The following is a 21,718-nucleotide window of genomic DNA, read 5'->3' on the forward strand; positions in this document are numbered from 1 at the left end:
CTCCTCCCACTCCCTAGGGGCCTGGGTTGGATTCCTTGCCAGGCAGCTTGGAGCATGAACTCCCCTGGCATTAACCTCCTCTGAAGCTCTTGGAGGCCAGGGCTAGTGGGGGGCAGCTCAGGGAGTGAAGGGGCCACCGTGCTCACAGGCTGTCTCAGAGTCCCTGGCCTCAAGGAGGGCAGGCCCTATCTCTTCCTGTCCCTGTGTCCTCAACATTTTTCATGGTAGCAGGCCACAGTGGGTTACCAATTCGCCTTAACATTTCTACCTGGATGGATAGAGTGCCCCCTCCAATACACACACACACACACGCACGCATGCACGCATGCACGCACACAGCCTGGGTTCTGTAAGAGTTCAAGGACTCAAGGACTTGCCATTCCACACCCTGGTCCTGGTTTCATTTCAGCAATTAGTTTAATCTCAGGATACTCAGATGGGACAGAGAGGCTGGCCCTGAGCCCTCTGGCCTCTCTCTGGAGGCTGCCTGGACATGTTTATGGCTCTCAGTGCAACACTGCACACTCACGCTCATTGGGGAGGTGCCCAGCCATCCCAGCGGACAGAGGGGAACTCGGGACTTAGTGACACCTCCAGGAACCTCCTGGTAGACATCTCTGCTTCTGCCCCCACAGGTACTGGGACCTGGCTCTGGGTCTGAGCAGGGGCTGGGCTGGGACCATCTTTGTAAACCACAGGAAGCTCCCAGTGAGGATCCACTGTGCAGGGATGGTCACTGCAGAACAGAGCTGTGCCCTGTGGTAGCAGGGGTGGGAGTCTTGCTTGCTGTGCCCAGGAAGGCTGGACTCCCTTCCAGGGTGTAGTTACCAACCAGAGCAAAGCCTGGGGCAGCTGGCCTGTCACCCTTAGCCCCAGGATCCACCTGTCGGAGTGACAGCTGCCCAACAGCCCCTGTGCATGGGATCCCCCCAGGCAGCAGTGGGATGGCTAGTTTCTGCCCTCTCAGTATCTCTGGGCGCTGAGCTGCCTGAGGGTCAGGCCAGACACTCGAGGGTCAGCAAGGGCTTCAGGAGCCTTGCACTTCCAGCCCTCCCTGCAGCCTGCTGAGAGGAGGCCAGACTGCCTGCTCATCCCTGAGGCAGAGAGCTCACTTCCTCCTGGAGGCAGCGCCTCCTCCTCAGGGCTGCTGTCTGGGGCAGGGGAGGGCTACACCAGCAGGTCCTGTTTGGTGGACAGAGTCTGTGGGTACAGGGTGTGGAGTTGCCTCTCATTGTCCAGGGGAGGCCTCTCAGCCCCTGAGGGGCAGGGTGATCTGGGAGGACTGGGTGGGAGGCGGTAGGCAGAACAGGAGTGCAGTGGACAGGCCACCTGAGCCCCACTGGGCCTAGGCTGCTCCGATGTCATCGTAGTCTTCGCCGTCAGAGGGGTCAGCCGGGGGGCCGGAGGACCCTGTGTGACCAGGGTGTTCAGGTCAGCAGAGGCCCAGTCATTGCCGCCGCTGCCCCCGTGGGAGGGTGGGAGCCCATGCCCCTCCTGTGACACCTTAGGCAGTGACTTGACATGTCTCCCATCTTATCATCTTGTTTACAGCCGTCTCCCTGGCTAGAGTGTCAGCCCAGAGGGCAGAGCCTTATCGGTGGTGTTTAGGGCTGTAGCCCCCATGCTGGCATGGAACAGGACGGGCACCTGGGTGTCAGGAGCCCCCTTGCTGCCGCAGCCTCCACCAAGGGGCCTCCTGCTGCTTTGGCTTGAATGCCTCCACTAATGGGGAGCTCACTTCCTCTCAAGGCATTCTCTTTTAATCTTTCTCAGTCCCATTCACATCCATTTTCCCCACCTCCTCATATTCTTTCTTGTTTATTTTTTAAATCCCTTTACCTCTTTTCCTTTCCCCTTGGGCTGACATATCCAGTGGATCCAGAGCCCCCCGACACATCCACCTCCAGTGCCTCTGTCCCCCTCCCAGAAGCCCCCCTGCTGATACTGGCACCTGGACATCCAAACTGCTCCTCAGAGAGGGGCTGGGGTGGTGGCTGGAAGTTCTGGTACCACTCCTCGGATGAGGTGCTTGAGCTGTCGTCAGCCGAGGGCCCTGCTGGAATCGCGCAGAGCCAGTCACTCTCTGCCCGCAGACAGTTTATCAACTGCCAGGGCAGGGAGGCCCTTATGGCCAGTGGAGTCAAGTCCCTGGCTTGGTGACTGAGGAGATGCAGGCCCAGAGAGGGGAGGAGACTTGTCCAAGGTCACCCAGCAGGCAGCTGCTGACTGGGACTAGAATCCCGACCTCAGCCTGGTTCAGGGCCCCCAACTTTATGCTTCCTCCAGGAGGTGGGGGCACGCACAGCATCCTTCTGGGCCGAGCTTACCTGAAAAAGTTGTGTGGGAGCCAGCCAGCTCCAAGTCTGGGGGCTGCCCCAGGAGGCAGCTCTTCTCTGGAGCGAACGCCGGAGGGTCCCACGGAGGGAGCCCGCTGCTGGGGCTGTTGCAGTATTCCTCCCCAGAGGATGTGCTGGACCCGCTGCTGCTGCTGGGGTGGTGCTGAGGGCCCAGGGAGGGAGCATCTGCAGGGTGGTGCTCAGGGCTGACCGTTGGGACCTGGGTGGCATGCAGCTCTTCAAGTCCTGGGCCAGGAAAAGGAGATGAGGGAAGACGCAGGAACACCACAGGAGGGCTTCATGTGAGGCGTGAGGAAGAATTTACTGCCCACAGGTATCGGAATTGCTAAAGTCAGGAAGGACCTATTAAGGGGGTTGCTGCTAGTTCTTCAAAAGGTGAGCTGAGCTGCTAAGTCTGGAGGCAGGGCCGCCATCCTAACCATCCCCTCCGCCTCCCTCCCCAGCCACACTCACCTTCCTCTAAGGGGGGCATGTGGAACCTGTTCTGCTGGACTTCCTCCTCTGTGATGCGGTGCCGCTGGGAATCTGCGAGCAGAGCCACGGGTGAGTAGGGATGAACGCTCCACCCCCTGGTCTGGTCCCGGGAGCCTGGAGCAGGGCTGATGTGCCTGGGGACCTGGGAGGTGCCCCTCAGGATGACCAGGATGGCAGGACAGCCCAGGCGTATGGAGGGGCTTCGCCTTTCCCATCAGACCCCTGGCTCCCCTCCTAATCCAGGCAGATCCCAACCATCTCCTGAAACCAGCATGGGGACAGGCTGCTTCCACCAGAAACCCTAGTGGCCTGGCCTCCCTGTCCCCCACTGTCCCTCCTGCCCCTTAAGGAAATACTGAGAGTCCTGGGTTCTTTCCTCACACCCTGGTAGCTTTGGCAGGAAAATGGCTGATTCTGCCTTTTGAGGAACCTTCCCAGAGTGGAAGCTGGAGGGTCTGGAATCTTTGCATCCCAGGCTCTGGCACCTTCATTTCAGCATCAGAGATGTAGATTCTTAGAGTCTTAAGGACTTGAGTGTCTGGAATCTTGGAGTTAGCTCTTTCGAACCAGTACCACTGACTTTTGTCTCAATGTCATAGGACTTTGGACTTGCAATCTCGTATCCTGCACGCCTGGGCTGAACCTCAGGTTCCAGGACCTCATGCCTGTGGCTCCCAGATGCTGGTCCATGGCCCGGCAGAAGTGCAGGCATCCACCTCCCAGCCCCAGAGGCCCTGGCTCAGCAGGTGGGGCAGAGATGGCTAGCTGTCCCCAATAATGATTCTCCCCTCTGGCCTTTATCTGGACACACAGTTGCTCAGGACAGAGGCTTCATCTCCCGGCCTCTCTTGCAGCTGGTGGGTTTAAGTTCTGCCCAGTGAAACGTGAGTGGGATCAATGGGGCCTCTGGCACCCTGACTTGCAGGGTGGGGCACGCCCCACCTCCGCGCCTGCTGGGACAGAATGTGGGCATGGTAATGAGCCACTCTAGGACACATGGACAAGGGCAACATCTTAGGGACTGCAGGGCAGCAAGAAAGAAGGAGCCTAGGCCCCGGCAACTTCTCAGGACACTGTCATTTTGGGGTCTCGGTTACACACAGCCAAACTCTCATCCTAACCTATGTAGTAGATCTGGGTGGGACTCGGGAATTTGGAGAGGCTCCCAAGGGATTCCACCGTGAGTGTGGGATTCTCTGCTCTCGTCTCACCTCCAGCATTGCATGGGCCCTCCCTTAAGCACTGTCTTTCCTCCTCCTATCCCCTGCAGGCGGAGCGAAGAGCTGGAAAAGCTGGCTAAGAGGTGTGAGCTGGGCCCCCGGTGCAGCAAGGGGAGACGTGAGGTTGGGTGGGATGGGACACGGAAAGCGTGCAGTGTATGAGAAGCTGTCTGCAGGTGTCTCTCACCTGGTCTCCCGGTATCTTATACAGACACGGCGCTTTTAGGCGACTGCAAAGGGGTCTTATGGCCCCGCACGGCCAGAGACAAACATGGTAGAGAAGGAGGCAGGAAACGTGGAGCTTTCTCCAGGGTCACAGAGCACTTTGAAAGTTTCATTTCAAATGGATTGTAGGGCCATTTACAGTCAATCCAGTGGGTAACAGGGGGATTCTACCCTCATCATGCAGTCACTGGGTGGAACCTACTGAAGGTCCCCAGCCTACCAGGCCCTCTCCCGGGGGAGCCTGGGCCCAGGCACTCACTGTAGAAGGTGGTCAGGGCCACAGGAGGCTGGGTGCTGAAATCATAGTGCTCATAGTCTGAGTCCGAGCTGGTTTCCGAGTCCTGGGGGGGTAGGGCCTGGAACTGGATGGGCAGCTTGGGAACTGGGGAGAGAACAGAGTTGGGGGCTTGGCCAAGTGGAGGGCAGAAAGGCGCAGAGAGGTGGCAGAGAGCATGGATGGCAGGGAGCAGCGACAGAGTGGCCGGGAGAGCCCCAAGTGGCCTGTCTTGTACAAGACCATCCAGCCTGGAGTTTCCAAACTCCCCCACCCTTTCCAAACTTGGGGAACTAACAACACGTACTTGTTTAACAAACATCAGCACAACAGTCACTACATTCTAACGTAATGCTAATGTAACATTTACAAATGTGACCTCATTGAACTCTCATTACAACTCCGTGAGGAGGTACATTAGGGTCCCCACTTCACGGGGAGGAAGCTGAGGCACACAGGGGTTCTTGCCTCACCCAGAGGAGCAGGCAGCTCAGCCCTTCACCTATAGCCCATAATGCTCAGTGCGTGAATGCCCTGTGCCTCACTTCTGCTAGGTTCTCTATTCATTTTCTCTTCTCAAATACATGGATGCTGTGTGCAGGGAATCTTTATAATATTTCACGGAGTTTTAAATTCATTTCGTCATTGAACACTTTCAACTAAAGGTGATTTAATATGTTCATAATGCAGTGTGATTAAACTCCACTCCTTTACAAGATTTTCAAGATGGATAAATCCGTATGTCCTAAGAGGTGGGTGACTGACCCCATTTCTTTTCATTCAGAAAATACTAAATTAGATTACGTTCCAAGAAAATCTTCCAGTGCTCTGCAGGGAGGCTGACTGAGCAGACCTTGGAGAGAGGTGATAGTATCACAAACCTACCAGCCAATTAGCAGAGTGGGATTTTCCCTTGAGAACCCAGGTTGAATGTCTGGGCCTGTATCGGTCCAGAACTTGAAAGCCTGGAGCCCTAGAATGGCAGCACTGGGAGGTCAGCTGCCCGGTAAGATTGAGATTTGACAAATTCAGGTTCCCACAGCCACCAGGGGCTGCCCCAGGTCTCAGCTGGGACACTGCTTTGACCTAAACAGTACTGACCCTCCAGAAAGTACTTCCTGTCCTCCCAGGCCCGCCCCAGCCCCAAGCAGGTGGGATCCTACCTTCTTCTTTGGGGATGGTGATGGGGACATCTTGATAGCTATTGATCCCTGCTGGGGTGGTCGTGGGTGGGTGCTGGTGGTTCACCGTAACAGGGATGGCTGAGGGAGGGAGGCAGAGGTTCTACAACTCGTTGTTTGTCCTCTCCCAGTCTACCTGGTTCTGTTTTCATCAAGCCCTGTTCTAAGTGCCACATGAAAATTAATTCACTGGACACCACAACTGGCCTCCAGTGAATTCACTGGAGAGAGGTACTATGATTATTACCTCCATTTTATAGTCTGGTCCGAGGCTCAGAGAGGTTAAAAACTGCCCAGCACCAACCTCCTCGCCCACCCTCAAACACACACACCCGCACACACATAGTCTGGCACTCCTGTGGATCACTTCTGCTGAGCATGGTGGGAAAATCCTTCCCATCAGCAGGTGATCCCTGGGGTCAGGGCTGGGTGGCCATTGCTGGATCACTGTCCCTCCTGCTGGGGTCCTCGAAGGCCCCCGTCCCCCTGCGAGGGCCACAACTCAGGCCTGCTTCTTTCCATCCTGGGCCTTTCCTGGGGCTCCCAGAACTCCACACCTACCGTATTTTCCTTTAGCTCTCAAGAGGATGATGGACATGGAGATGAGTGAGCCGAGGAGGAGAACTCCCAGAGTGATGCAGAGGATGAGGAGCATGAGCTCCCGGGATTTCCAGTCTTCTGTTTTCACTGGCATAGAAGATTCTAGAAGCAAGAGCCCCGAATCAGGGAGGAAGAGAAATGGACATAGACTTCTCCTTGCCTCTCCATCCTCTCTGTGGCTGGCCCGCTTCCCTTCTGGACCTGTCCTCCTCCTCCCTTCTTTTTGAATTTTCCCATCTGCTCTCAGGTGCCTGGTATACAGTAATGAATGAATAATTGACTGAATGAAACTTTCTGTTGACCACCAGCCCACAAGGATCTGTCTCTGCTCAACAATTATGAAGCACCCGCTGTGTGCCAGGCACTCTGGGATACAAAATGACAACAGCATCCAAGCCTTGAGCATCTCTGTCTAGTGGGGAGACAGACAGGTTGACTCAGTCCAATTCGGTGTGATGGCATAAGGACAGTGTGAGGCCCCACGAAGGGCCCCCAGTCTCTGTGGGGAAGACCAAGTTGGCTTCCCAGAGAAGGTGACTCGGAGCTTCCCCTGGCAGCCAGCTGACCATCGGGAGAGCTGCATGCCTCTTCTGTGCCTGGGAGGCACCCTTCCTGCCAGACCTGTACTGCCTGAGTGCAAGGGTGAGGATGAGGGCATCAAGTGCCACCTCCCAGCTCAGCAGCCCTGGCGCCTCTCTGCTTCGCCTCCCTCTCAGCCCCATCCTGCTCGCAAGAACGAAAGCACTAGAATGAGAACAAACTGAAGCTGCAATATGGTGGATGTTGGGTGCTCAGGGCCCTGGTGCGGGGGCCACTGCCTGCTCAGTGCATAAGGCCTGGGGTGTGCAGGCCCAGGGCTGGGTGGGGCTAGCGACAGCATCACGGGGGCTGGTGCGGTGAGGTCAGCCTGACCCCCAGGCTGGGGGCAATGTCTGCTCCCCACAGGAAGTCACTCGCTCCCTGTCCTCATTTTCTCTCTTCCAGCTTGGGCCTGGGTGGGAACTGGGTTTGGCAGCAGGAAGCAGGTGCAAAGGAGGGGCTGGGCTTGCAGGGCTTAGGGCAGACCAGTGAATGGGCCCAGGGCGGGGCTCAGCTGCACTCCAAGGCCAGAGTGGGGTCCTTGGCAGCTGGGTCTCTCTTTGCTCCCCTGAAGGCAGCATGGTTCTCCGCACTGACCTCAGAGAGAGTGTGAGGCCAGGTGTGTGTGGGTCCTGGCAGGAGGTCAGCCGACAGCCTGCGTGGTCCCCAGCACTTCCTTCCTTCTCTGTGCTCTCATCCACTGCCAGGCGCTCTGGCAGGACTTGGTGTCCCTCCACTCCCTCCCCAAGCCCCAGTCCACCCTCTCTGAGGTCTGAGAGAGGGTGACAGGGATCCAGGAGGCAGGGGAAGGTGGACAGCCCATGAATCTGGGCCCATGCCATGCATCTCCTAGGGTTGCTAAGGGGCTCCATGCCTGGACTAAGTAATTGTAAGGACAGCCGATGCCCAGATGGTGCTTAAGCCCTGTTCTAAGTGCCACATGAAAATTAATTCACTGGACACCACAACTGGCCTCCAGTGAATTCACTGGAGAGATGTACTATGATTATTACCTCCATTTTATAGTCTGGTCCAAGGCTCAGAGAGGTTAAGAACTGCCTAGCACCATGCAGCTAACAAGAGGTGCAGCTGGGATTTGAGCCCCAGGAATCTGCCCTGAAGTCAGCCAAGCTACCCACTGCTGGCAGATAGACCAAGCACAGATCTGCAGTTCAGAGTCCTGGACACAAATTCTGGCCAACCCTGGCTGGCCATCACTGCACCCTCTGAGCTCAAGCTTCTTCCTCCGTGTAAGGATTGTGAGACCTCCCCTGTAGGGCTGCTGGAGGTTCAGAGGGTGGGAAATGCTGACATAAACCTCTGGGCCAGGTCCCAGGACACTCCAAACACACTGCCGGTTACCCTCGGCATCCTCACCACCTGGGCCCAGGGGCAGAGAAGCTCTGGTTCTCCAGCTCTGTCCCCCTGCCCTACAGGAGCTCACAGGAGAGTGGGGAGGGGACTCCTGTCCATGAAGTATCAGGGTTCAGGGAGCTGTGGTGCTGACATGGCCGGGCTGGGAGGAGAGGGGAGTGTGAAACACCCAGAGAACCCCGGGGAGGCAAGTCCATCATCTGGAGGTGGGGGATAGGGAACAAAATGTCAGACTTCTCTCCGGCAGTCACACACATGCGTGCATGATCCCACCCCTCTGAGAAACTGTGTACCCAGTGACACTCACCTACAGTGACCAGCTGAACACTTGCAGGGACGTCAGAAGCAGACAGATTGAGCAAACTCCGGGAGCCTGTCAGAAAGCACCACTCATTCAGTCAACACAAATTACCAAGCACCTACTGTGTGCCGGGCCTTGGCCTAGAAACTGAACAAGACAGACAAGGAACCTGGAACTGGGGATGTGGTCCTATGGGGGAGGGGGCACATGGCCAAGGAAAACTGCCTTTCCCACCACTTCCCCATCCCCGGCAATAAGGAAGATCTCATAGGTCAAATGCTGGAAGTTTCTTTAGTTAGTATAAGGGGCCAATCAAAGAAGGGGCCTTTCTTCTGTATCATCTGCTACAGACCACAAATCCCTTTGCTGTTCAGTCTTGGGTTGTTCTCCCCATCAGCCTCAGAAGATGGGAAACTGATACATTACAGTCATTATCCTAACCATTGACAGGTAAGGGATGGAGCTTACAAGCTCCCTTGGATATTGCCTGGTTTCCTGGCTACCCTGTAAAGGGCTAGTATCAGCACCCACATATTCATGACATGGAAGCCTCCCAGCTGGTTACTGGCAGAGCTGGAACCCACAGCTGGTGCTCTGAACTCCACAGAGACGCTATTAACCATGTTTTCTGGGGTCTGAAATTTTCGCTTTTTCACATTTTAACACCTCTGAAACCAGGGAGATGGCATCAATCATTAAAATTGATGACAGGTCAAGAGTTTCTTTTGGCCGCATTTTTGTCCTTTATGGCACATAAAATAATTATGGTGGGACACACCAAGGCCATCTTGGATTTGGTGAAACACAGTAGAATGCAAGTCACAGAGTGGCTGTAAGGCTTTGCTGAAGAAATAAGGTATATAAGTGCTTGGCAATGCCTGGCACAAAATAAGGGCTCCAGGCACTGTCGCTGATATTATTACCAGTCTCCCAGTATCACTGTTACTGGATCATCAGCCCCTGGATGGCAAGTAGGTTTCATCTCCTGAGCCAATTCCAGTCAACAGAGACCACTGCTTAACATAAAATTACTGTGCCTTAATAAATATTCGGTGCATGATTCTGGGGCTAAGTTGAGGATCTGTGGAAAAGGTTGTCCTGATTAATTAGCCCTGTCTGCCTGGGTGGTAAGGGCAACAGTCCCTCCAATGTCAGGGTCATTCCTGATCTAGTCCATGCTGTGGTCCCTGGGTGGCAAGACCTTAGGCTGTGGATTCAGGTGGGGAGTGGACTGGGTGGGGGTTGGATGGGGGCGTGATACCTGAGCAGAGGACCCTGGCTGCCAGCGACTGGCTGCAGAGGTTGGAGTTGTTGAACCGCCAGGAGCAGTTGGAGAGGGTGGGTTCCCCTCCCATGCATGAGTAGTACATTCTGCCCGACAGGGAGTGAGGCAGCCCCTTGGGTATTGCGGCCACCGTCCCACAGCCCAAGGTCCGGCAGAGCACCGAGGCCTCCGAGTTGTACCACTCACTGTCGCACACAGTATTCCAGACCCCGCGGAAGTGCACCTCCACCTGCCCCTCGCAGTGGTCGGCGCCGCCAGTCAGGCGCCAGGACTGGTGCTCTGTGGGAGAGGAGTGGGAGGTCAGAGCTCAGATAGGGATCCTTTGGGCTGAAGGCCCCGCCAGACCATACCCACAGATGCAAACACCCACAGCCCACTGGCCTCCGGCTCTTGTGTACTCCCCATTCAGAAACTGCACCCCCGCCCCCAATCCCCCCAGCACCTGTCCAGTCTGCGTTGGCTGACCCTGCTGTGATTCCCTGCATCCAGGTTACTTGGTGTGGTCCATGGGCCAGCTGTGTCACTATTGCCTGGAATCTTGTTTGAAATGCAGACTCTCAAGCCCCGGCCCCGACCCATTCTGAATCAGAATCTGTTAACAAGATCCCCCCACCTGCATTCCCGTGTGCATTAAAGGAAGCACTGGGTAGACGGGAACATCCTGGCCTCATCTGGTGCTACAGCCTCCTCAGGGGCTCCCTTTCCCTTGCTGCCCTGAACCAGGGGACACCTCCCACCCAGGAGGAGCCTCATCTCTAGTGTCACCTGCTCCAGGAGGTGGGCAGCCTCATCTCGCCAGTTCCGGATTGCTAGCTGCCTCTAAGTGCCTCCCGGCTTCCTTGCTTAGAGCATTTACCACTCTCCTCTGGATCACCTTCGTCTGGGTCTCATTTTCCCTCCGGGGCTGCGCCCGGGGGAAGGGACGACCCCTCCTGCACCAGCTCCAGGTCGTCCAGCAGGCCTACAGCAAGTGTCGGGGGATGACCGCCCACTGACCTGAACACACCACGCCGGCGTCCTCCTTGTGGCCACAGAAGCGGTCACTCGGCAGCCCCGGGCAGTCCCACAGGTAGGCCTCGGCGCCGGAGCAGTTCACCTGGTCCCGGTGGATGGGTCCTTGGCCCGGAGCGAAGTGCAATCCTGGCAGGGCCTGGATGGCCCAGCCGCAGCTCAGTTGCCGGCACACCACGTGGGCATCCTCCAGGTCCCACGTGTCGTCACACACTGAACCCCACTGGCCGTGCTCCAGCATCTCCACGCGGCCGGCGCATGGGCTGCCTCCATCCACCAGCCGCAGGGCGCGGTTCTCTGGGAGTGGGAGGCCAAGGGGTTTGGGGATGAGCGGGTGAGGGTGAGGATGGGGGGCAGGCCGGGATCGGGCGGGATGGTTGTGGGTGGGGCTGTGGGCCCAGTGAGATGGGCTGGCAACCCAGTGGGCAGGACTGGGGAGCCCTGTTAGGGCTGGAGACCCGATGGAGCAGAAGTGGGGGATCCTGGGGCAGGGGATCCCCTCAAGGCTGCAGACTAGTGGGTGGGGCTAGAGACCTGGTGGAGACCTGGGGCCTGGAGAGCAGGTTTGGGGGTTGGGGAGCAGAGGCAAGGGACACTGGGAGCCCAGCATATTTAGGTACATGGCGATTAGGACCGAGAGAGAGGTCCAAAGCTAGGGGGCGGAACTGGTAAATAAGGGCTAGAGACCCAGTTAGGACTGGGGACCCACTGGGTCGGGTTGGGGACCAAGCCGGCGAACTGGAGATCTGGAGGTAGATCTGAGGAAACGCTCAGAACTGGACAGGATGCAGTGCATCCGTCCTCCGTCCGGCGTGGAAACCAGCCGTGTTTGCGTTGGGGTGGGTGGAGGTGGAAGTCCTTAGGGCGAGGCTTGGGTCTCGTGGCCAGGGCTGGGGACCAGGTGTGCGGGGCAGTGGCTGAAGGCCTGGGGGCTGGGGCGGCGGGGGCCCAGGTGGTGCGCGCGGAGCAGAGCGCCCTACCTGCGCAGGTGAGCTCGACCGGCCTCCAGTTGCTGCTGCACGCGTGCTCCACCACCTCGCAGAGCCGCCACTCGGCGCCGGTGCACTGGACGGCGGGAGCCAGGGCCTGTGTGGAGTTCGCGGCTCCGCTGGCGTTCCCCGCGCCTGGGCCGGGCGGCAGCTCCGCGGTCGGCGGCGCACGATGGCCGGCCGGCCCCGCCCCGCCGCAGCCCAGCGCAAGGCACACGGCTTCGGCTGCGCGGCCATCCCAGAGCGCCCCGCACGCGGGCTCCCAGGACTGCCCGAGCCGGACCTCCACCGTCCCGCTGCAGAGGCTGCTTCCGTTCACCAGGCGGACCCCGAGCTGCTCCCCTGGAAGCGGCAGGTGCGAGCTGAGTCTGGACCGACTCGGACGCTGCCAAGCCCAGGGATGGGGTTGGGGGTGGGCCGGGCCTGCTGAGTGACCTTGGAGAGAACCCTCCCGGACTCGGGGCTTCCGCCTTGTAGTCTACACAGGGGACTGGCGGGGTCCTCCCTAAACCCCCTTTGAGGCCTAACCCTCTGGTTCTCCCTAGAGTTAGGAGAAGGGGGAGCCGAGGGTGACTCCAGAGGTTAGGATGCCTTAGGTCCGGGGTGACAGAGAATGAGTCGTCCCCTTCCCACAAGCCCTCCTCTCTCGCCCATGTCTCGCACCCTTGTGTGAAAGAGGGCAGAGTTCTGGGGTCAGAGGTCCTTCCTGGCGCTGTGGGTGCATGCTTCCCTCCCAGGCCCCTCTGCTGTTCTGACGGTACGACCGTGCAGGCTGCCCCCTTGACCCTGGGACCCTGGAGGACAGACCTGGGGTTGGTGATGGGCTGCTTCAGTAGACGGCGGTTCTCCCTTCCCCAGAGCCCCTTCTTGGGGAACCACCTGCCCATCTTTGCCCAGGATTACACCCCCAGTGCATCAGCACATAGCTGTGCACAGAGTATGTCCTTAACAGACCTGTTGAGTTAATCAAGGATCCACCTGGTGACCCCCCCCACCCTCACCAAGTATTCTTTAGCTTGTTCTCAACAAATCCCCTCCAAATGCTCCCTGACCACCTGACCACATGTATGTTACACTTTGTCAATGGTCTTTCAAAGGTGGCAGATCTAAGATCTCAGAGTAGAAGTGATGCTGAGGCTTCAGGCACTGGGTTAGGAAGAAGGGCTCCCTGCCCCCCATCCCCCCACCCCCAGTACCGTGAAGGTCCATTTCCTTTCCCGTCACCCCAAGGCACCACCTGTTCGGCCTCAGAAGGTTGACTGTGGATGCAGAAAGATTGTTTCCTCACCTGGCTCCAGGGGCTGGCTCCCCGCACTGCTGCTGGTGTTGGGCTGGCCAGGTGGGGCTGGAGACGGGTGACCTGAAATTAATCAGCAACAGCCGTGGTAGGTGAGTGAGCTCAGGTAGGGCGGTCACAGAGTTGCCTTGAGGAGTGAGGGGCACTTTTGGGAGCCTGCCGTGGCTCTATGGGGACTTGGGAAAGGCCTGGTCCCAGACCTTGGGCACATTTGCACCCTTTCAGGGTGGACAATTCTCAAGCTCTAAGGATGAATTTCCCTTTCTTTTAATTATGCACACCTCCTTTGAAATCAGAGCAGAGCAGAGAGGAATGACCGCTTTAGGGCCACACCCACTTACTGGCTGAGTGACCTTGGAGGGTTACTGACCTCTCTCAGCCAGAGTCCCATTTTGTTGGCCATAACGCTTAGGAAAGTACTGTAAAGCTAAAAAGAGACAATACCTGTAAAACAGGCATTGACAGAGCAGCTCAGAAATGGGAGTTAACATTAGGAAAAACATTTTTGTTTGGAAATTAGGTTTGAGAAATTCAAACCAGACTTGAGGGTGATTGGTGCATCCTGGGTGGGGTACCACTGGACTACAAGCACTTTTGGACCCTGCAAAACTAACAGTCACTGAGGGCCAATTATATGCCAGGTCTTTGTGTATGTTATTCCATTTTCCCTCAGAGATACAGTGAGGTAGATACTAGCATTCACTTTTTACTAATTAGGAAAAGGAGGCCTAAAGAATAGAAATTGATTGCCTGTGCCAGATAGTGTCTCTTTGTCCTTCCCAAGCAGCCATGCACTTGGCCCCGGCAGCCTGGCCTGTTTGCACTGAATACCATCTTCGGGGCCCTTTGGCTTTTTTCAGCTCAGCTGATGGGGAGCCCCAGCAGAGACAGGACAGAAGTGTAGCATCTGTCCCCCAAGCTCGTCCCCATTAGACGCCTTGGCAGGCTGTGCCCCTCACCTGAAGGTCATCGTTCCTCTCATGATGGCCACGTCTCCTTGACTCTCTCCTGGGTCTCGCCGACCACTCCCTGGTCTTGTCTCCTTGAACTCACTGCTCCTAGCTCCTGGTTACTACATTGCCCTTTGTAAATAGTCCTCCTGTGATAAGCCCCCTTCAAACTCTCCTATTTTCAGTGTGCCACCTGTTTGCTGTTGGGATTCTGACTCATACGTGGCCCGAGGCCACCCAGCTATACACAATTAAGACTCAGTACACACTCTGCCACTCAGTGGCAGAGCCAGGATTTGAACTGGCATCAGGGACTCATCAGCCCACTTGCTGGGCATATTCCAGTTTGCAGAAGCCCAGAGGGAGGGCTGTGGCCGGGATGGTTGTGCTCACGAAGGAGCTCTACATTTCTGGGTCTTTCTTGCACTTAGGTTGGGGCAGTTGCCGCGTAGGCAGAAGGACATGTGCCTGCTGCTGGGCCAAGGCAGGCAGGAGGCAGCGAGCCTGCTCCATCTCTGTCTTCTCTGTTGTGGTGGTATTAGAGGCCCTGGGTTCCAGACGCAGCTACAAGATAGAGGCAGATGTTGACCCAACTCAAATATCGTGTAAGAAGTGAATCTTTATTGTGTTAAGCCTTGAAGGTTTGGGAATGTACTTGTTCCCACAGCCAATCCTGGCTTGGCCTAACAGGTACAGGGCCTGTGGACTCAGGTGTGCTGCTACACATTCTCAGCCTCACCTGAGAAAATCCCACGGACTCACACCCAGATGGGTGCGCATGTACACACGTGCATACATGCACATGCACCCACACACGCACACACACACACCCTTGCAGGCACTGCTCTCCTTCAGCATGCATCAGGGCCACTCCATCACTCAGACAGAAAGTAATCAGGCCTTTAATTGCCTGCCCTCACCTACTCCCTGGCTGGCTGCCCAGCCTGACCCCCTGAAGGGGAAATGAGAGAATTCAGAGCACAAACTCCACGTCTAATGCAATATTCGGAGCAAGAATTCAGGTGCCCACAGGTTAGAGTCTCTGAATCCCGGTTCCCACAGCAACGGTCCCAGGGCTCCCGTGTAGTTTTCAATATGTGGGCTGGGGATTGAGGGTGGGATTTGGGATGCTGACTGCAGTGAGCAGTTAATATGTGTGATTGTGGAGTACATGTGAGTGTGTAGTTGTGATCATGTGTGTATGACTGTGTGTGACTGTGTGTATGTATGAGTGTGGGTGTGCGTGTGCCCCTGTGTGTGTATGAGGGCTCAGTTTTGTAATATCTGTTCAGTTCTGCATCATCTCTCACTGGGTCTGGGAAGCTGCTTTCTCAGGCATAAAGGCACATACATTTTCTGCTAGACCAGAAACCAAGGCAGGCAGGGCCCAAGGCCGAATCGGCCATGTGTCCCTCAGGGTGCCCTAAACAGAGTTTGTTGATTGACTAACCGATGAAGGAGTGGGCAGGAACCATCAGCTCTAAGGACAATGGTGGCCAAGGCAGTTTTGAGACTAGGGCTTGTTTCCTTGTCACAGGCATTTTCCCGTCCCCTGTCCCAGGGAGGGAGCCTGGCTGTCGTGTTCTCTGACTTCCACGCTGCAGGAACCAAAGGAGAAATTACCTCCCAACTCCCTCCATCCAGGCCTCAGTTCACGGAGGGCCCAGGGCAACATCAGAGCTTCCGAGATTGTCACTGCTGTTGCCTGACCCTGTGCTTCACACTGTTCTTTAAATTGGATTCTCTTTTTGCTGAAGTAAATTTATTTGAAAAGGAACCTTTACCCTTTCCCAGGAATTCACTTTATAGCATTAAGCTACTCGAACATAAAAATATTCATCGCAGTTTTTTGAACAGCGAACAACTGGAAACAGAGTAAATGCCCATCTGCTGGGGAAACTGCTGAATGAATTATGGTCCATACATAGTGTGGCATTTAAGACAGCTTTTGTAAAGAATGAAGTGGACTCCTACCAGCTGGAGGGATTTTCATGCTATCTTGAGTAAGGAAGCAAGATGCGGAGAAGAAAATATGGTACAACATTTGTAAATTGATGGCCCTCCCCCAAAAAAACCCTCCTATGAATTGGTATGATTATATGAGCATAGAGAAAAATATGGAAGAACACACACCAGATTACTGAAATGGATGAATTAAAAAGGTGGGCTTCAGGGGAAGGACAGAGTAGGACCAGCTTGTGGGGGCATGCATTCCCAGGGCCCTGCACTTAGGAGGGCCCTGGGCTTGGTTGAATGCTCTGCCGTCCCCATCAAGAAATTCTTAATAATTTTTTAACAAGGGGACCTGAATTTTCATATTGCACTGGGCTCTGCAAATTATGGAACTGGTCCTGGGGTTCAGTTATGCTAATGGAAGATTAGGGAAGGAAGACAGGAAGCAGGCAGTGGAAGATAAAGATAAAAAGCTGTACTTTGGAAGGTCATGTATGATATGATTCCATTTCTGTAAATTTAGGTACATAGGTAGATATGCAAGAAGGAAATATAAAAACATAAATGGGCTACATCTATAGCTTTTCTTCTTCCTTCCTAATTACAACCCTTAAATAGAATTCGTGCCTCATATCGAATTTACCGAGTATCATAATTCCTCCAGGTGGTAAAGATACCTTGAGGCAAGTGCTGGGCATAGAAGCCACAGGGCATAAATCTGCAAAGAAGTAAAAAGCTAACCTTTGCAAACAATATGGCTTCTCTCTCACTTACCAACTTTACATTTCCCTGTATGGCCCCGGAAGATGACTGGTTAGCCAGAGACGGGTAAGATTCCTCAAGGGAGGAACAACCTAAGACAGGCACAGTCGCAGGGGGGCCATCAGGTGAGAATTTGGGGATCAACAGAGGTGAGGCTCAGAACCTCACCCCCCCTGCTTTGAGAGAAATCTTCTGCATCCGTGGATGTCTTGATGCCCTTGTCTAGCCTGGATTAATACTTAGTCCATAGGCACACACCTGATCATCTGATCATCCACATTTGCCTTCTTACAGCACTAAACTATGTTTTCTACCTTTATCTTGCATCTACCTACCACTTCAGCATTTTATTAAAAATAAAAATAATAATAATAGTAGGAGAAATGGGGGATCAACATATAGATCAAGTACAAAAATCAAACGAATATTCATATTTGACCTGATTGTTTATAGGTCATATTGCATGATCAAAACCGAAAGTTTCTGTGATGACTGCCCCTGTACTGTTCACCATGTAAGAATTTATTCACTCTGTAAGAATTCGTTCACCATGTAAGAACTTGTTCGTTATGCTTCAGAAGATTGGAGACTGACGAGAATTAGGCTTGAGATGGATTAATGATTGTACATTGAGCGTTGACCCCCCTATACTGAATTTTATTGTTGTTAACAACCATTTGATCAATAAATATGAGAGATGCCCTCTCAAAAAAAAAAAAAACAAAAAAAAACATAAATGGGCTTGTCTTTGTTGCCTAAAATAGAAGGTAATTGTTCAAATAAATAGACTGAAAATAAAGCCATGTTAGAAATGTTGAAAGACATATCCTCATCAAATAGGGACTCTGACAGGATCAGAAGGAATGACAGAGCTTCAAAAATAAGATAATTATTTTTCTTGCCATGTGGCTCAATGTTCTTTAAAGCCAAGCTCATTTACCACCTGAAATTATCCTGTGAGCCCCAGAAAATCATCTTGAGTTGTGGATGGAAAGTTATGGACCTCCTGGAAACTTATGGACCAAGAAAGACAGGAGCCCAGGAAGGCGGTAGCTTTTTCCAGCCAGTCCCAAACAGAATGTGACAAGCACCTGGATGGGGTGGCCTGAGGAAGATACTGAGGGAGGATGCAGTGAAGGTGACTGAGGACAAATGGTGAGCCCAGTGCCACAGCAAGCCCGGCAGAGACACTTCCAGTCCCTGCGGGGCTCACCGGAACACCGCCCCAGGTACACCCAGTGCACCCTACCAGGGGTCGGGTAAACGCCGACTACACTGGAGGGTGCCTGGCTCCATCAGATGTGCTGAGAAGGAAGTGGGAGCGTGCTGTGTTACTCCTGGGGAAGAAATGAAGAGCTCGTGTGGTTGTTGGGTCAAAGTGTTTCTCCTGACAATGTCAGAATTGCTGGGGGTACAGGAGAGGGAACCCTGGGCTGAGCACTAGGAGAGGCCAGTCCTGGCAGATTTCTATCATGAGCTTGCTACGTGGCCTTGGATGGGTCCTCTGTACTCCCTGGACTTGTTTTCTCACTTGCAAGATAATACATTGATGAGCTTTCTGATCTCTTCTAGTCCTTACCTCCTTTCATTATAATTAGATAAAATGTATAAAGAAAAACAACATCTATTGAACACTTACAGTCCACCCCCTAGATGATAACTGGTATCAGTGGGTTTTGCTTGTATGTGAATCCTCACAACTGGGGGTTACAGTTAGCATCCCTGTGTCTTCACTGAGAGCACTGAAACAGAGAGGTTAAGTAAATTACCCAAGGTCACCCAGCTGGTCAGTAATAGAGGCAAGATTTGAGCCTGGGCAGTCTGGCTCTAGAAGCCACCCTTTTAACCATACAGTGTATTTCATCCAACATCCTGTCTATACAGATGGGAAATCTTTCCTACTTCCTCAGTCTATCATTACAGAGGTGGATTCCTCATATATGAAGAGCTCATATATATAAATGCATGTAAATCTTGAGATCTTTTTTGTCCAAACTGGAGAATTGTATGGTGTTGCACTGTCCACTATGGTATCCAGCCACTCGTCGCATGTGGCTATTGAGCACTTGAAATGTTGCAAAGGCAAATGAGGCCCTGAAATTTTCATTTTACTTAAGTTAATTCATTCCAATTTTACTTTAAAAACTGATATTCGATCCAGTCATTGGAAAAACTTCAAAAAAATGTCTTGAGCAACTTAAATATGTGACTCTACCTTTTCAGTTGTAAATTTTACAAAATCTAAATACGAATCAAGTAGTTCTGATGAAACATTAGCGTCCAAATTGAGATGTGCTTTAAATGCAAAGTATACGCTGTATCTTGAAGCACTGGGAAGAAATAAGCATGTAAAATAGCTTATCAATAACTTTTTATATTGACAGCATGTTGAAATTATATTTTGGATATACTGGACTAAAAAAAATATTTTTAATTAACTTCACCTGTTTCTTTTTGCTTTTTAAGATGTGGCTACTAGAAAATTTTAAACGACAAACATGGCTCACATCTCAGACAGTGTGGCACAGGGCCTCAGCCCCTCTCTGATGAGCTATTAACCAGTCATTTAGACAACCTAAGCCTTGTTCTGTCTTCCATTATCTGGAGTTAATAATGCTTTTCTCAGAAAGTTTTTTGTAAGGAAGTGTTCTATGAACTGTTGACACCATGAAGGTGTGGTTATCATTTTTGCCCAGGCCAATGATCTCACTGGCCTGATACAAAACTGAGGCCCAGGGCACGCATGCCCCAAGGTCTACAGCTAGTCAGACTTCTGGGGCAGTGGTCTCCCCGGTTAGCCCAGCTGATGCTCTGGGGCACTGCCAGAGTTGGGGGTGGGGTGTGCCCTCTCCAGGACTGGCACCAGGCCCCTGGGACTGCAGTGGACCCCCCTCCCCCAAGCTTCGGGAGACGTGTGGGCCCTGCTGGTTTGGAGCCCGCCATGAATCTTGTTATGCAGGCCAGCCTTTCATGGCCTGGGCAAGGATCACAAAGGCTGTGAGAACCCTGGCTGGTCTGCCTCCCAAGGCCCTGGCTTGGGCCCCAGCTATTCAAAAGGAGGCAAGGAACTTGTCCAGAAACCTACCTGGAGCACCAGTACACCATGATGGGGACAAAGCAGGAGATGTGAGCTCTCTCTCTCCAACACCGAGGACACAGCAAAAAGATGGCTGCCTGCACATGAGGACGCGGGCCCTCACCAGACACCAGATATCCTGGCACCTTGACTTTGGGCTTCCCAGCCTGGCACTGGGCATAGTACATGGGTCATAAAGGATTGCTTTGAGCAGTGTGTGGATAACGTATGAAAAATGCTTAGGACGTGGCATATGGCAGCTGTCATTATTATCCCCCATCCTGAGGCTTTGGCCTGCTTTTTCTTATCCGGCCCTGAGTAGACACAGGAGGGAAGCTGGCCATCAATTACACATTCCTTCCCAGGCCTAAGGATGGCTCTGAGGGCCCCTCAGCCCTCTTCTTTGCCGAGGGGCAATTCCAGTTCCCCAAAGACTGCACTCCTCCTGCTTCCCTCTGTCTCTCCTATGAACCTCAGCAGAGCTGCTGCACATTCACACCTTGCCGCTCCCTGCCCTGGCTCTGCAAACATGGGGCCCAGTGCCCCTGGAGATAAGCCGTGGACCGCAGTTGTCATGGTAACAGGAGTTCCTCCCAAAGCCAAGGCTCCTGTGGGCCTGGCCCGAAGGCTTGCTCAGGCGCCCACGCCAGAGCGCACCTTCTCTGCAGCTGCCAGGAGCTAAGAGGAGACACCACCAAGCACAGGGGATCGCAAGCAGCTCAGCAACAATCCCAAGGTAACAGGAAGACGGTGGCACCAAGAAAACCTTTCACAGGCCCCATCCGCTTGATCCCCCGTAAAGATTAGGACCACTGAATGCAGGAGGTGGATGTCAGGTCCCCCTCAAGAATTCTGATTGAGTGGGTCTTGGATGGGACCCTGAAATCTGGTTTGGAAGGAACCATTTACCAGATCTGGACAGCAGAAAGGGCACTGGATTGAAATCAGGCATGCCTGCATTGGAAACCCAGCTTCCCCCCTTACTTTGGGGCTGTTGGGCAAATCTCTTCACATGCCACACTTGCCTCCCTCACCTCACAGCACTGAAGTGAGATAATAAGAAAAACCCAACACCTGGCCCACACTGGGTACCCACAAAGATCTTACTGAATCAACGCATGCAGATATATATGCACCATAGATGTATATATGCACATATGTACAGGAGGTAGAAAGAGCAGATTACAAGCAAAATATACAGGACGATCATCTCCTTATAAATGAAATGCATGGAAAAATGGCCAGTGATACTTCATAAAGTTGAAGATGCTCATACTTTGACCCCAGACCTATGCCTTTATGTATATATCCCAGAAAAAAATTCTCTGGTATTTTCACACACAGCCATATACTGGGATTTTCGCTGCAGCCCTGTTTGTAGTAGTTGAAAACTAGAAGTAATCTAAAAGTCCATTGGCAAGAAATAATTAAAAATACCATGTTATATTTATAGATTGAATTATTTAGTTAAAAAGAATGAACTAGATCATATCTATTCAGTTGGATAGATACTGAAAACATCATACAGCCAGTGAGAAAAATTGGTTGTAGAACAGTATGTCCAGTATGATGCTATTTATATAAAAGTATAACACATGTACCAATACCATATTGGGTGTTGATACATTTTTGTGTAATAAAAGTATAAAAACATAGAAGAGAAGGGTATACACACCACATTTTGGAGTGTGAGTGCTCTGGGGAAGGAGGGCTAGGAAGTATTTCAGCAGAGTCTGTACGGTTTTCTTTCTTATTAAAATTAGATCATTTTGCCAAATGTGGCAGAAATGTAAATATTTCTTAAATCTGG

At 53.2% G+C, this 21,718-nt stretch overlaps 1 protein-coding gene across 6 annotated transcripts in view; it reads right to left on the bottom strand.

Annotated features, from left to right (window-relative positions):
- Positions 1–398: 398 nt before the first annotated feature.
- The window catches only part of CD6 (CD6 molecule), a 38,809-nt gene continuing 17,489 nt past the window's right edge, over positions 399–21,718 (bottom strand). The window contains exons 2-13 of one of the 6 annotated variants that reach the window (XM_036995758.2): positions 13,159–13,230; positions 11,862–12,212; positions 10,867–11,178; positions 10,057–10,149; positions 8,592–8,657; positions 6,293–6,433; positions 5,714–5,812; positions 4,536–4,658; positions 2,811–2,882; positions 2,328–2,582; positions 1,952–2,056; positions 399–1,410 (exon numbers count right to left, since the gene is read on the bottom strand). In XM_036995758.2, the coding sequence (XP_036851653.2) occupies positions 1,346–1,410; positions 1,952–2,056; positions 2,328–2,582; positions 2,811–2,882; positions 4,536–4,658; positions 5,714–5,812; positions 6,293–6,433; positions 8,592–8,657; positions 10,057–10,149; positions 10,867–11,178; positions 11,862–12,212; positions 13,159–13,230 (1,754 nt within the window). In that variant the 3' untranslated portion in view covers positions 399–1,345. Of the gene's footprint in view, positions 1,411–1,951; positions 2,057–2,327; positions 2,583–2,810; positions 2,883–4,535; positions 4,659–5,713; positions 5,813–6,292; positions 6,434–8,591; positions 8,658–9,846; positions 10,150–10,866; positions 11,179–11,861; positions 12,213–13,158; positions 13,231–21,718 lie in introns of all 6 variants that reach the window. The other 5 variants (XM_036995754.2, XM_036995753.2, XM_036995757.2 and 2 more) reach the window with 5 other exon arrangements.

Source organism: Manis javanica, unplaced genomic scaffold (assembly GCF_040802235.1).
Source record: "Manis javanica isolate MJ-LG unplaced genomic scaffold, MJ_LKY HiC_scaffold_25, whole genome shotgun sequence".
NCBI classification, from domain to species: Eukaryota; Metazoa; Chordata; class Mammalia; order Pholidota; family Manidae; genus Manis; species Manis javanica.